This window comes from Nelumbo lutea, chromosome 2 (genome assembly GCF_056320005.1).
Source record: "Nelumbo lutea isolate HS-2025 chromosome 2, American lotus-T2T, whole genome shotgun sequence".
Lineage (NCBI taxonomy): Eukaryota > Viridiplantae > Streptophyta > Magnoliopsida > Proteales > Nelumbonaceae > Nelumbo > Nelumbo lutea.
In genome coordinates, this window is record NC_142685.1 from 110,452,812 (window position 1) to 110,469,078 (window position 16,267).

Sequence of the window (16,267 nt, forward strand, 5' to 3'; positions counted from 1 at the left end):
GGTACTGGCACTTAGGAATTTAAGGATATCTTAAAAAAGGTCAAATGGCTATTGAGGGACATGACAGTCAGATTTCAGTGGTTGGGTAGATCGGCTAATGCCTTGCCTGATTATCTTGCTAAACAAGCGGCTACTCGGGTCTCCTTGTATTGGGCTTCTTTGTAATTTTCTTTGTCCTTTGTTAAAGGGGAGGTAGCATCTCGTGCCTCTCCCTAAAATGTACCATCTTTGGCTATGAATTAATATATCTTACAATTTACTGATAAAAAAAAAGAGTTGTATAGTGGGAGTGAACTTGGAGGTGAGGGAATGAAGAGAATATGCAGGTGTATTAGGCTGTGCAATCTTGAATTGGCCTTCGAATTACTTAGGCCTCCCCTTAGGAGATTGTAGGTGTTCAAGACTGCTATCAGTCTTGGTCACTAAGAAACTTCAGGTTCGAAAAGAAGAGAAAGTGAAGAAGAAAGAGGAGAAAGAGTAGTGAGAGAGCAGTAGAACACAGGCTTTGAAAGGAAGGATGGAATCTCAATATTCTGTCGCCGCCACTTCAATTTAATATTTATATGTTATGCTAGTTACATGAAAGGATACATCTGCCCTTGGTGTTTACATCATAACACATAACAATATAAAACTGAAAAGTAAATAACAACTAGAATAACAGAATAACAGATTGACCATCAGCTATGACTAGATTCATTCTACCCTACGGACAGAGTGGGACCACAGCTGTGGGGCCCACATCAGTGTTCTCTACAGAGATAATCCAAGAAAGAAAGCTTTTGGAAACCGGTGGTGGAAAGATTTGAGAAAAGACATGCTTCTTGGAGGAAAAATTATCTTTCCTTAGGGGGAGGGACCATAGGGTGAGTTAGATCCCCACAAAGGTCTGTAGCAATTTGGAAATGTTACTAAGGGATTTCTTGTGGGAGCCAGGATAAGAGAAGAGGGACCGTAGGGTGAGTTGAGAGGTGGAAACTAGATGTAAGAAGCTAGGAGGTCTTGAGATTGGGAATATTAGGAAAAAAAACATGGCTTTGCTCGGGATGTGGTTGTGGAGGTTTCCTTTGAAAAAGGACAAATTGTAGATGAAAATAGTGGCTAGCATTCTGGCAAGGGCTATTGTTGCTTCTCCATGGAGAGCCATCCATGATCTACTTCCAATATTATCTCCTTGGATCAGGTACGGATTGAACTCAGATAACCTAAAATAGTTTTGGGAGCAAACTTGGGTTGGTGATTCCCCTTTGATGGACCAGTTTCCCTCTTTGTATGCTCTGTTAGATCTGAAAAATGAACCCATCTCTTCTTTCCTAGTTCCTTCATACTCTACTTTTGGTTTTGGGTGGAACCTGGGCTTGAAAAGGGCCATTAAGGATACAGATTTGGGTTGCATTTTGACTCCATTAGCCATCATTAGAAATGTTATCTTGAACCCTCATTAAGGAAGACATCAAAATTTGGACCCCTTCCTCCTCAGGTACCTTCTCTTGTGCATCGTTCTTTGAAACCCTAATTTAACCTCCTGCCTCTTCTGGGTTGTCCTTCCTTGTTAAATAGATTTGGGGCAAGCCCATTCCTCCTCGGGTTGGTAGTTTTTGCTAGGAAACTTTCCTGGAAAGAATAAACACAAATGACCTGCTTCAAGGAAAGAGACCCAATTCTTGTTTATCCCGGAATAGGGGTACTCTTTACAAAATTGATGGGGAAACTGGTTACCAGCTTATGGTTACTTGCCGGTTTGCTAAAACTATTTGGGAGTGGGTTTTCTCCCTTTTTGGTTGTAATTGGAATCCCCCTTTGAATATGCAAATCTTGTTCTCCTTATTTCATCTAGCCTAGGAAAAGAGGGAGGGTTATGTGGGGAAGCATTAGGGCAGCAGTGTGTTGGTCTTTATGGGAAGAATGAAACTCACGAATTTTTTCAGACAAGGAAAGAACCATTGAAAAATTATTAGAACTGTTACATTTAAGGGTGGCCCACTGACTGACATTTTTGGATCTATTCACAGATTTTTCCATGTTTGACTTGCTGAGAAATTGGATAGAGATAGCCAACTCTGCCCAAATTAAGTGGACTCCTAGCCCTCTTGGATCTCTCCACCCTTCAGAATCATAAAACTGGATTTTGATGGTAGTAGCATAAGGAATCCAGAGCCTTCTGGGATTGGGGGAGTGTTCAAGAATGAGGAAGGGGATTATTCTTGCCATGTTTTCAGGCCCAATTGGAGGTGACTCTCTTAGGGCTGAGCTTTGCAGCTTTGGAAGGAATGCAAAGAGCAAGAGAGTTGAACATCAGAAGATTGGTCCTTGAAGGTGACTCGGAGGTGGTGGTTAGATGGCTAAAGGAAGACAACAATGGCATGTGGAGCTACAACAATGAAAGGAAAAAATTCAAATGGCTTACTAGGGACATTGAGGAGAAATACAGTTTGGTGAAAAGAACTGCTAACTCAATTGCTGATGGGTTAACCAGGCAAGGGGTGAATAGGGATTCTTTGTTATAGGCTAATTTCTAATTCCTTTTTCTTTGTAATTTGCTGGTGGGGAGTTAAGACATTTTACCTCCCCTTCTCTTGTAATTAAAGCTTCACATCTTTAATAAAGCTTATTGTTATTGATAAAAAAAAATACTAAATGAATATGCCATAACTATATTTTGATTTTTTTTCTTGTGGTTTTGTAGAGCTTACAAGGATGGGAAAGTTATACCCGTGGATCATTCTTTGGATTATGGTGGGAACTTTTCTCACATGCTTGGGTTTGATGATCCCAAAATGCAAGAGCTGATGAGACTATATGTCACCATCCATAGGTTGGTTTCTGTAATATCCACATAAAGGTCCTCTTTTACAGTTTTTTTCCTTTTTCTCAATTGCTATGTAAAGGTTTTACCATTTCAATTTTTTATTATTTAATGCTAGACAATTGCTATGTGCTGCAGTGACCATGAAGGTGGAAACGTTAGTGCACATACTGCTCATCTTGTAAGTGGTCCCTGATTTGATTTTTGTCTTCCCATTAATTAATCCTTCTGTTTCTAATATGTCATAGTGTAGACACTTGTGAATGTTATTAGGCCACAAGAGCTAGAAAATTAGTAGTCAGAAGCTAGTCTTAGTTTATGCCCATCCATTTGCATATTCTGAATACATTATGACAATCTTTTGAATTTTAGTCCTCTTAGCACCTTTGCATACATTATCACTCTATTTACTTGTGCTTTGTTGAATTTGTAGGTTGGTAGTGCCCTTTCAGATCCTTACCTTTCATTTGCAGCTGCATTAAATGGTTTAGCTGGGCCTCTCCATGGCTTGGCCAATCAGGTATTATATTCTGGAGTACTTCTCTTTTTTTTCTTGGTTTCTTAAGCCATATTTATTCTTCTTTTTGCTTATTGGGATTGATTAAACCTTATGCTATTTAGAGAAGAAATTTTACAATTTTCCATAAATGGTTAAGTGTTATTATTATTTTTTGATAAGCAAAAGTATATCAATATTATTGCAGAAAAAGTGATTTATTTAACAAAAAACTGATTGGTAGTGTAAAATACAGCAGTGATATGCTGACTAATGCTGAAAGAAGAACAAAATCCACTCTATTATGAACAGACTGAAGTTCCGGGCCTCCCGGCATTTCCCATACAATAGTATCCCTCTTAACTTCTGTTCTGACTAATGCAGCTCCTCAGCCTTAATTGTTGTTTCTCTAAGCTAGAATTTGAAAATCCAATGTACTTCTTTCTCTGACCCCAGCCAGCTGATGACCACCTGATTGTCCCCTTCAATTAATTCTCTCCATCTGGGTGTAGAAGCTAGCTGTATGCCTTTTGAAAGACTAGATTTCTGCTCTCTCTGAGTTGCCAAAACACACTGGCCCTGAGAAACTGAGAAGAATGTTGCTAACTTGCTATTATCATCTCTAATAGCGTCCCAATGCCAGAGGCTTCTGGATTGTCAAGATTACATCTATTGAAATCTGGAATCTGGTCAGTCCTTCAAAATCTAATTTACTGGTTTGGACAATGGCTCTAGATAAGTGTCTTTCGGGCTTTGTGGGTCTCAGCTGGAATCTACAGATCATCTTTGTCTTCACTGTCCAATCTCCTCTCAGGTGTGGGAGTACTTTCTGAAAGCTGTGGGAATCAGCTGGGTTATGCTGAGTACAGTTAAAGATTTGTTGTGCTGTTGGAAGATGGGGGGTCTTAGGGAGAAAGGAATGTTGGTGTAGAAAACTATTCCATCTGCTATTCTCTGGTCCATCTTGTCTGAAAGAAACAACAGAGTCTTCTGTAACAAGTTTAAAAGCACAAACGAGTTAGTGCAAGGGCTGTGAGTAAGCTGATCTCTTGGGTGGCTGCTAATCCTGAAATTAAGCACCTGAATGTGCTTCAGCTGCTTAGTTCTCAGTCCCTTTGGAGTCTGTAATTTGAGTTGGTCTCTGTGTGGAGTCTGTGTTCTGTTTTATTTCTGGACTAGCCCTCCTTTGGTGAGGGCCCTGTTGTATCTTTTTTTCTGTTTCAATAAAATTACATTACCTTTCAAAAAAATCAATACTAGTTTCCCTTAAAGAATCCCAAGGCTGTAATCCTTTATTATGCGTTCTAATTGTGACTTTCTTTAAAACTGATGAACATGTTTGATAGTTGTTTATTGTGTAGTTCGCAAAATAAGATTCTCTGCTTTTTTTTTTTTTTTCTTGTTAACAAAAAAGTTTCACTGTTGTAATACTAGTTTGTGGCTTCTGGATTATATATGCTGAATGGTAATCCTGAAAGCAGTCTATAGTCAAATTGTTAGGTGCACCTCAATGCCATCCAAAATTGATGACAACCTTGAATTTGTCCTTGTGTTGCTAAATTTTCTATGCCAAAACATAAACATTTTTATAATTTGATATCATTGGAATTCATTTTAAGTAGCTATTTAACAAGCCCAGGAACATGAATTTGGACATGTTTTGATGATTGATGGACTAGTGGTATGAAAATGACAGCTAGGTTTTAATTTTGGATTGGCAAGTTAGTTGTACACCTTTATCCTTCCTCCCTTGGTTGCTAGATTCAGTGTGGAAGGTTTGCTACTTTATGAGTTTTTTGTGGGTAGTTGTTTGGTGATGAAATTCTGTACTTTTTGGCCTTAGTATTAATCAAGTAGGACTCTTCCTACCTGAGACATTATATTGTTTGATGTGGTGTTTCATGTTGCATTCCCCTCTGATATAATTTTCACCAAGCTATTGGGTTCTACAGGCCTTTCTGATTTTGACTTTCATAGCCAGCAGTTTCAAACCTTCACTATAATTTGGTTGCAGGAAGTTTTACTATGGATCAAATCTGTTGTAGATGAATGTGGGGAAAACATAACCACTGACCAGTTAAAGGATTACGTCTGGAAAACATTAAATAGCGGCAAGGTATGAAATATGACACTTCTGTTCTACAGATGTATTTGATCCATTACCAAGGTAAACTTAGCTAAGCACGTTAATGCTACTAACCTCAGTGTGCACCTCTGAAAAAGTCAACACATGAATTGATGTTCTTTCTTCTGGGGACATGTGCAATGTATCCTTTTCTGAGTACTATTACTGAACCGGCCATGGTTTTTTATCTTTGAAATCATGAGATATTTTCATCCATATTTATTCATTATTAGAAATAAAAGACTAACCCTATAAACTTAGCCCTCACAGATCTAATGAGGGTTACTTGTACTCAATAATGCACCAATAGATTCATCACTCAAGTATTCATTTTTTCTTTCTAGATGAAATTATGTTGTATATGAACTTCAATTAAAGTACAACTTAATATGTGACTGTGGATATGTTAAATTAATTTAACTAACAGCACTGATTATCATGATTGTCATCATTAATGATAAATCATGTTCCTCCATCTTTAATTATTAATCTCAAGACAAGTCCAGAAAGAAGCTGGTTTTGTAATAAAATAAGCCATTTGGGTTTTCTCAAGGATCTTGTTAGCAGACTACAGCATTGGTCGGCAGCTCTAACTGGCCAAGCCCTTGGGGGGATGTGAATGTGATAATATTGCTATTGCCCAGCCCGATATGTGCTTGGAACTGTGCTCTGGATGGGCCATAATTGTGCTCAATTCAAATTGCAATATGTGTTTCGTTATTGTGTCTTATTGGCGTATGGATCTAACATCCAGAGACACACTTGGCTTGGAGACCTTGAAGTGTCTCTAGCCCAGCAACTGACAACCAGCCCAAGACCCTGTGAACCTAGTTTACCATAGACAACGGAAGATAATGATGCTGATAATAATTTTCCCATGTAGGGTTTTTATTTGAAGAAATTAATTTTATATGTACTATCTTCCTTTATATTTCTTATTAGATGGAAAAATACAAGATAGGTCCTGTGTGGAATATATGAACCAGGACTCTGAGTGGTCTTTGAATTTTGTCATCTATATGGTCAATCCATAAAATAATATTTTTTCAAATACAAACTAATATATAGAAATGTATTAACTGTGTATATCCTTCGCACAAATTTCATAAAATAACATATTTTTCAAGAATCAAGACATTTTTATGTTTATAAGGGCCAATAATAGTAATTGTTACAGATCTAGCATTACTCCTGTCCTGCCTTAGCTGAACCATCTGCTAAGTTGCATGACCTAGGAACACAAAAAAGAACACAATAGGGTTCTGTTTTTTATATTTTTATTGCTATTTCGGAATTACTATTTTTGGTAACTCTCGGAATTACTATTTATAGTAATTGTTGTAAACTTGTAATTACTATTTTTAGTGAAGTCGCTGTTTACTATTTTTAGAAATTTCTGATGTCTTTAAATTAAAGTAGTTTTAATTGGATTAGGAAATTGTTATTAGATTTGTTTAGGAGTTGGAGTCTTTATTTACGTGTCGCAATGGCTTACACTTGGTTCTAAAGCAATTAGTAGTATTTGTTTTTGGGTCAATTTCCTAGTCCAAACTGGAGTTTGAAATGGGACATCTGAGTTAGTAAGTTGAGTCTTATAAATGAGTCATTGTAATTGGAGTTCAAAGAGAGTGATTTGATGACATTCTTTGGTAACAACATTCGGATTGTTTCTCCATTCATATCCTTCATCTCAAATCACCCAGAGCCCTCATTTACCTCCACAAAACCCACCACCAGATCCTAAGTTGGTAGGATCTCTTCCCGTCCTAGTGGACTATGAAGTGCTTTGGGGGGGGGGGTAGCCCAAATAAAAAGCTGCAGTCCTGCAGTGGCTGAATAATTATCTAACACTTTCATGTTTGTTTCACATAAAACACGGCTAGTAATTCTGAGTCATCTATTTACAAATCAACGGTCAGAATGCTGCCCAAGGACATAACCATGCAAAAACTTCAACACATAGTGGAACTGGATTACCTCAAACACCTTGATTCTGAGAAGTTTCCACCTGATTTATGGTAGTTGCATCATAAAGTGGCTTCACCAAGAAACATCCATTAGAATATCTGTTCCACCATCTTTGTTTGTAGATGAAGGCAATATGTTTGGTGATTTCGATTCATTGAACACCAAAGCACATTTTTTGATCTCTGTCGCAATGTTCTTCTGAAAATAGGGCACCATACAACCTGCTCATTCCTGATTTTGTAATATTGATTCATAGTACTGTCTTTTGGAGATATAGGTTAGGCCATATGTCACAAAGCATGCACATGTTGCAAGTTTCAACCAAGGTTTTTAAAACCGGACCGGACAAGGAACCATTCTGGGGGTCCAGTTCTCAGGTTGAACGGTCTGACTGTTTGGACTGAACCAACTGCCTGCTCTGACAAAAAAATAAAAAAAGGGCAAAAACCATTGTCCGATTCGACGGTTTGACCACCTGGGTCAGCGGTTTGCTGACCAAATCAACGGTTTTTGGCCAAAAAAGCGGTTTTAGGGTGAAACGGAACCGATCAGGTGATCATTTCCCAGTTTTCCGGTCTAATCATCCGGTCCAGTCCGGTTTTCAAAATACTGACTACAACGTTCCTGAAAATGAATTCTAGAGCTATCTCCTACTCTGAATTTTGAACAATTTTCCAAAAAGAAGCTAAACTATTCTTTTCAATAAAAACATGTGACATATGACATAAGTTGGAGAGACCTCTCTGAGTCCTGTTATTACATTTTCATCTTTATTTTCTTATTCTTTGCATCTAATATGCAGGTTGTTCCTGGGTATGGGCATGGAGTTCTGCGTAAAACAGATCCAAGATACACATGCCAGAGGGAGTTTGCATTGAAGCACTTGCCTGATGATCCACTGTTCCAGCTGGTTATTACTTGGCTCCTCGTTACCAGACAAGGGTGTAACTTTTAAGGCGCACCCATTCTATGTGTTTTATCTTATTTATTGGTGAACTAAGTTGAGTTTTTCATTTTTATAGGTTTCCAAGCTTTATGAAGTTGTGCCTCCCATACTCACTCAGCTAGGCAAGGTAATTTGTTTACTTTGAAAACAGTTCAAAGGGAAGCATGTGCTTTTCCATATGTTTGGAAATTTTTCTCCTGAATGTTAAAGCCTTGTCAATTCCTACTACCAAGGAGGCAAGAGCATGGACTTGGAATGTATTTAGGTCTATATGATTTTGTTCATAAATTAAAAGGTACAAGCTTAAATCCCCTGTTTTGTTACTAAAACATAGAAAAAGTGAGAAAGGACAATAGTGAGTGTTGGATGACTATCCCATGTTGGACAAACATAGTGCTGAATGCTGATATAGCTTATATGTTAGAGCAGAGCTTTCTGGGCTAATCTTTTGTATCTTGGTTTCTGGTATCACATTGAGCTTTTTCTTTTTACTGCTTTAGTGTAATTGTTTTCATCTAGATTATTTTTCTATTGTAACTCTATTTCATGAGCTATCCAAATATAGATCTGACATGAATTTTGTCCTGAATATTGCAAATTGTTTTAGGTTAAGAATCCCTGGCCCAATGTTGATGCTCACAGTGGTGTGCTGTTGAACCATTTTGGGTTAACTGAAGCAAGGTATAGAGTTGTATCCTTTCTTAGCTTTTACATGTTGCAAAATGGTACTTAGCTTTAATTTTTTTTTTTCATCAGATTGTTGACCCCCACTTCCATCCCTATGGAAAAGACACCCACTTTAATTCACACCAAAAATTGAAGGGAATGACTCAACTAGCATGTGTATGAAAGTTTCATATAATAGAAGAACCCAACTTTTTTACTTTTTTTTTTTGAGATTTAGAGATCCTTAGACTAAGATGTAGGTCTCTCCTCTCTCTCTCTCTCTCTCCCTCTCTCTCTCTCTCTCTCTCTCTCTCCCCTCCCCACCCCCCTGCCCCATCCCCCTCTATATTTATATATGAATTTTGGATGTGCAATAACAAAGCAAAGATAAATACAAATGCAGAAAAAGTACTAAAGAGAAAACAAAAAGAAACTCCAGCAATTTGGAAATGAGGAACTAGAGACATCCACTACAAACCAAACTATTTTTGTTACCCTAAAGATTCGGGTCTAAGAATATTTAGGGAAAAATGTATAAAGAAAAATGAAATAAAAGGATTTAAGACTATTAGAGAAGACTTCAATCTCTAAAACCATGAATTCAGTGGAAATGATTTTTATGGTAATCAAATAAGACTTCCATCTAGAGTTCAGCATCAAGAAATAAAAAAGTTCAAAGTAAATTGCTAGGTGTTATTTAGACAACAAGGCGAGGGAATTGACTATTTAGGATCTTCAATAGTGTTGCAATCTGAAGTATTCATCATAAAATAATATCAACCAGATCTAGGATTGGCATCTCTTTATTGGGACATTTGATGCAATAAGAAACAAATACAAGTAGGAAGCTAAGAAAAGATGACCAAACATGGAAGAGGTGGTTCATTAAAAAACCATTAGAGAAATATTGTTCTGACATATTTGGGGACATAGGATTGGGAAATTTAGTGGGAGCTAAGCTCCAACCCTTGCACGCAGGACTGAGATTGTCCATGCTGTTGGAATGCAGGTTATTGTAAATGTAAGGTGATCGTGAGTAGAGGAAATGGACCTTGGGTCCTGATACATCCTACTTGAGAGGCTAGACACTTTGTTTTGAGATTCAATTGCGCATTTCTATGTGTTCTTAATTCTGCTAATGCAGTTCAAAGTCTATAAGGATTCAATATATCTGTTGCAATGGGGCTGTAATGGGGATATGGAGTGATAGAGGGCTTATCTGTTGACTAAGGTGCTACTCTTCATTTGTTCTTGTTGCAGAGCACCTCTGCCATGTACACTGTTATTGTTTCTAATAACAATAATATTCTGATATTGTTAATTATCAAAAAAAAAAATATTGTGATATTGTTTTTGTACAAATATAATATTCTGATATCGTTACTGATAAAGAAAGGACAAGCACACAGGTATCTGCAAAAACAAGAGTTCAATATAGATAGTTATCTATGGAGGAAAATTTCTAAATAATATTGTGATATTGTTTTTGTACAAATATAATATTCTGATATCGTTACTGATAAAGAAAGGACAAGCACACAGGTATCTGCAAAAACAAGAGTTCAATATAGATAGTTATCTATGGAGGAAAATTTCTTTCTGTTTAATAACTTAACCATACACCGTTCCTTCAACCTCAGCATTATATTTTACATTTGCATTATTCAATAAATTAAACCCTAATCTTCGCATAATTTTTAGATAATAAATTAAAATGCATTAAACAAAGGAAGTGTGTACAAGAAATACATAGGCCACCAGAGTCCCTAACAAAGGAAAAAGGACAGCAGGCAGAAGCTATAGCTCAACATGGACCAGCCCTGCCCCAACTATACAATAGAAGTCCTCTCAACACAAAAACCAACTGTAAAATGACAGGAAACTCTGGAGAGAAATAGCACTCTGACAATATCAAACTAACAACAAAAAAGTGTCAGCTATAGAAACCGCTAATAATTCACACACCACAACACTGAAGTAACCACTATATGCCAACCAAAAAAGTTCTAAGCAAACTTCCTTGGCACTTCTTGGCTTCCCCATATATACCTCTACCTCTCATGCTTATCACCATAACCCCTTCAAGTTTCTTACTACCCCTGCTTTGGAGTTTGGACCCTTTGCTCCTGGTGCTTGGCTCTGCATCATCCCAAACCAAGAGTTTATCAACCTCATTATAGATCATGCTGTTCTTCCTAATCAGAGCTCCAAGGAGATCTCTATGTCAATTACCTTGCATCGTCCTTTTCTAACCTCCTAAATTCCTCTCTAGCAAATGATTCTTGACTGGGAAGAACAGACCTAATGATTTGGTCACCCACACTCTCCTATCTACTACGTACCCTACCAGTTATGACTTCTTAATCTGGTGAACCTCATGCAAATGATCCTCATCACCTCCCCAACAACATCATCATTTCTTGCATTGCCACACAACCTCTTCAGTGTCAGACCTTGACCCATCGGTATTTTTCTCTCAGCATCCTTCTCAATTGCAAAAGAATATCACCAATAAAAGTTTTTGTGGGACTTCTTTAAAGCATTGTACTATACTACTATAGAAGACAAGTTACTATGTGAAAGGTTATTGGGTTGCTTAGACCTTAGATTTTTCCCTTGTATTATACTACTATATTACCACTATTGTATGGAAAGGATTCCCTAATTGGGTCAATTAGGGAATCTTTTTCCCACATGGAGTAATCCTGTGGTCAATCCATATCACCATCAGAGGGAGGACTCCTTCAGATTGTCCATGTATTCAATCCTGTGGTCTGCATGAGCCCTTTACCTTAAATTGAAGTTTTGTTTTGTTATTTTTTTGGGACTAAACTAGCCATTTGAAGTTCAATTTTGTTTTAAATTTAAAAGATGCATATGCTTTTGAATACTTGGCAAGGTTTTTCATCTGAAACTTATCCTAGGAATAAAGGATGATGAAACTAATAAGTTGACTCGTTGTGGCCCTCAAGGCTGCGCTTGGAAATGATGCAAATAAGTGTGAATGCAAATATGTAGAGTGTAAAACGGTTCATATAAATTGCAAAGTTGGGTTAGTTTTGCACTGACAAATTTACCTTCTTACCGAACAGGCTTTTAGCTGTAATGGATGCAAACATGAATTCCAATAAAGCATATGCTTTTTTTTTTATCAAAAGCCCACTTGAATGCAAATTTACTTCTTTTTTATTAATGTACTTTTACATCTTATTATCAAGGTAAATATGCATTGGTCTGTCATTTGTCAATGTATAAATGTAATGTTGCCAAACACAGGCAAAAGTGAACCAGAGTGCAAATTTACCCCGAACTGGGATTTACACTCCATTTGCATTGTTTCCAAATGCAGCCTAAAGGAAATTGCTGCATGGAAGATTCTTATGTTGTTAGGGAAGTTGAACTATTGTTTCCTACTAAAGGGGCATCCCAGTGCATACTGCATAGGCTCCCTCCAATGCAAGGTCTGGGGAGGGACAGATGTACACAGCATTACCCTGCACATATAGAGAGGTTGTTTCCAAGATTTGAACCCTGGTCACCCGGGTTGCAATGGAGCAACTCCCATGTTATCATATTGTTTCTTCCTAAAACAGAAAAAGAAGCAGCGTTTATTTGAAACATGATCATACGCTGTAAAAATGATCTGACTAGTAAAGCTACTCCCATGTTATGTTTATAGTATATTGTGTCTTATTTATATATAGAGGGCATCAATTCTAATTTTTCACCACTAGCTGATCCCAAAGCTATTTGAGTACTATCTTAATATCAATGTTTATGATATCTTGCACATTTTGCGCAGGTATTATACCGTTCTTTTCGGTGTCTCAAGAAGCATTGGAATCTGCTCTCAGGTTGTTCTGCTCCCCTTTCGCTCCTGATTGTCTATTATTCCTTAGTCGAGTTTGTCTGAGTTGTTGTTTTCTGCTTCAGATTATATGGGATCGGGCCCTTGGCTTGCCGCTTGAAAGGCCAAAAAGCGTTACGATGGAATGGCTTGAGAAGCACTGCAAGAAGGCAGCATAACTCCTACATGTTGTGTAGCGGTATTTGATTTTTTTTTTCTCAGTAATAATTGATGAAAGGGAATGGCCATCTTTTCATTCTCTTTCTTTCCTTTACATCTTTTCATCTTTTTTCCGTATGGTTTTTGGGGTAGGGCTGGGAGTGTAATTCAGGAATTTGAGCTTTATCTTGTGGTTACTCCAAACTTCGAGCTTTTGGAGTTGCCTTCTCCAAATTTTAAAGGCAATATACTCATCTGCTCTCATATTGTTAAATCAAAACTGAATGAGTAGAAATTGGCTTTTGAGGTCTCATATGCTTTTGTTGTGCGTAATTGTGGTTTGATATAATAGGAATCACTATACCGTCTTTGCTTCCTTGATTGATTTCTCTAATTTGCACACTTTATCAGATCAGGGTGGTCATTTTCCTTTACTCGTGCATAAGGCTTCATTTGGTTGCACTGCAAATTTCATTTGCACTGGTGTAAATGCATAGGAGTGCAAATGGACCGAGTGTAAATCCTGGTTAACTTTTGCTTCAGAGTTCAGGCCTTGTTCAGTTTGTCAAGTAAAATGATGTGGTCCCCAATTTATATGAAAGAGGAATGAGGCGAGAGGTTATTAGTATGGGGGTAGTAAGGTAGGAGGCAAATTGATGTAGTCCTCACTCAACATGAGAAGGGATAATTAAGGTAGGATGAAGTGTAAATGTTGCATTGCAAACATTCGCATCAAGTAAGAGTACAAATCATAGCCACAAGTCTACAACTCACAAATAAATGAATGCAAAACTGAACCTAGTGCAAAATTTGTATTTGATTCAAATTTGCATTGCAAACAAACATAGCCTAAGGTTTGTAGCCTTGGGGCTTGGAGTGAAATTACAAAATGAAATGACAGACTCAGAAAGCAGTAGCAACATTGAACAAAACCCAGGAAACAGAAGCACTATCAAACAGAGAAACCGACTTTTTGGTTTGATCTGGTATGAGAACCATGTGCTGTGGCCCTGTAGCCCTTGTATCACCAACAATCAAGGAGTTTTATTAATTAGTATGGTGTTTGGAAGCGTGGCCACTTTTTAGGATTGATTTTCAAAAAAAAAAAAAAAAAACAAAAAAAACATAAAAAGGTCAATGCTTGTTAGACCCGTTTTTCACAAAAAATGCCTTAATATGTTTGGGAGTGTTTCTGCCACGTAGGCAGTGAGTAATATTATTCTGTTTGGTAAGCTGATTTTTATCACCGTTTTTCTGCCACGTATTTGCCATATCCGTCAACCGTTGGGGGCAACGGTTGCGTCCTGATTTATGAGGCATACCTGTTTTTCAGCATTTTTTCAAAAAACGCTTGAACTAAACAATCATACATGTGGGTGTTTGTTGAATTGCCTACGTGGATCCAACGTGGTACCATTTTTCAGAAAAAACAGTCACTTCCAAACATCCCTAGATAAATAGGGTTGATAACACCACTTCCTTGTAATTCCGACTTTACAGAAAATAATTATGGCTTGGCTGTTGGCAGAGCAAAGCCGCAAGATAAAGCAGTCCACAGACCCACTTCTGTAAGCTTCAGGGATCACTAATTCACTTGTAAATTCTTGAATTTTGATTCAGCGGAGTACGATTTTTTCCTCTAAGGGTAACTCCCACTCTCTCAAGCAGTTGGTCACTGTCTGAGAATCCCTCCATCCAACTGGTTTAGATTTTAGATTATACCTGTAGTATTTCTCCTCATGGTTCCTGTCCTTGCTGGTTAAGACTTTAGATTATACATTTATACCTAGTATTTCTCATGGTTCCTGTCCTTACTCCTGAATAAGCACAGTGAAAAAGCCTGGATTATCTAGAGATAAGCATTTCAACATTGGGTTGGGTCTGGGCCGGCCAGGTTGAGGTTGACCCTATCGTTCCTCAAGGGGAACAACTTCCATTGACCAGGTATATTTTAATATGACACCTATTGTGCTACTTTTTATTTTATTTTACTTTATTGACAGAAACATTGAGGGAATCCGGATCACCTGCCAACAAAATACGTTCCAACCCTCTACCAACATGATCTCACACCGTACATCTCATACATGGTGGGTCGCACTTTTATGGTGGGTCCCAATCTTATAGTGAAATGTGCGGTGTTAAATCAAATTGGTAGGGGGTTAGAAGGTGTTTTATTGATAGAAGATCTCAACTCACTGACTAGTCAGGAAGGTGGGTAAGGATTCCCTTGCAGTACATAAGAAGAGTATAAACACCCCATGGAGGGGTAAAGTTATCCTCCAACAAGTGATTAAGGTTTTGAAACATGGGAAGTGCTATCAGTTATCATGAAAGTCTATAGAGTTGGATGTTTCTTTACCCATTGGATGTCAGAACAACATCCCCGGTGTTATCATGGAGTAAGGTTTTGAAACATGGGAGGTGTGAAAGCAAATCATGATAACACGCGTGGGAAGAACCACTGGTCCATATGTATCGTGTCGGTGGGTCACCATTACACGAAATGATCAGATTTTGACCTCTTTTGGGAATTAGACAGGTCCATATGTATCGTATCGGTGGGTCACCAATGCACAGTGACCCACAGTCCGATATGCCCCAACCAGTGTACCGGACTATCGATATTTAAAACCTTGTTTTTATGCAACTCAGCAAACATCTTGAAGTAGGTGAGGCCCCCCAATAAGCATCTGAATTATGCATGAGGTGGAGAAAGAAACAAGATCACAGGCTCTAGCAACCTTGTCCGGATATGCAGCATCAGAAAAAATATATTTCCCCGAAATGGATCTAGCAAGGGCAGCCAGAGGCAACATGACGATGATAGGACATCTCTAACCCTAGAGAGAGGTTTTGTATAGAAGTCTTCTTATCATTTGGGTTAGTGGGGCTTTGGCTATTCTCTCTCCATGCATCCATCCCCACTTAGAAGTAATAAGTTTTTGAGATTATTTCGATAAAATTTCAGTGTCTGTTCGGTTTATAGTGGGAATTGGAATCGGAGTCAAATTCCGAATGGTTTATTTTAATAGTCTGTTTGGTTCAAACGGAAATCAGAATCAAAATTGAAATCAACTGAAATGAGTTTTTATTCTGAAGGGATGGAGAGGGAATGGTCAAATGGGGGGAATGCCATTTCATTAAGAATGGAATGGGATTCTGATTCCACTCAACCAAACATTGGAATTCTATTCCAAACCTCTAGTCCCATGAACCAAACAGACCCTTAGTGCCCTGGAGGGCTGAAACTC

General features: G+C 37.9%; 1 protein-coding gene across 2 annotated transcripts in view; it reads left to right on the forward strand.

Moving 5' to 3' along the window:
- ATCS (Citrate synthase family protein) overlaps nucleotides 1-13,326 on the forward strand; it is a 49,664-nt gene extending 36,338 nt beyond the window's left edge. For both annotated transcript variants that reach the window (XM_088971153.1, XM_088971152.1), the window contains exons 12-20: nucleotides 2,687-2,815; nucleotides 2,945-2,987; nucleotides 3,240-3,326; nucleotides 5,317-5,418; nucleotides 8,198-8,305; nucleotides 8,418-8,468; nucleotides 8,949-9,022; nucleotides 12,810-12,861; nucleotides 12,941-13,326. In XM_088971153.1, the coding sequence (XP_088827279.1) occupies nucleotides 2,687-2,815; nucleotides 2,945-2,987; nucleotides 3,240-3,326; nucleotides 5,317-5,418; nucleotides 8,198-8,305; nucleotides 8,418-8,468; nucleotides 8,949-9,022; nucleotides 12,810-12,861; nucleotides 12,941-13,033 (739 nt within the window). In that variant the 3' untranslated portion in view covers nucleotides 13,034-13,326. The remainder of the gene's footprint in view (nucleotides 1-2,686; nucleotides 2,816-2,944; nucleotides 2,988-3,239; nucleotides 3,327-5,316; nucleotides 5,419-8,197; nucleotides 8,306-8,417; nucleotides 8,469-8,948; nucleotides 9,023-12,809; nucleotides 12,862-12,940) is intronic.
- Nucleotides 13,327-16,267: the final 2,941 nt, after the last annotated feature.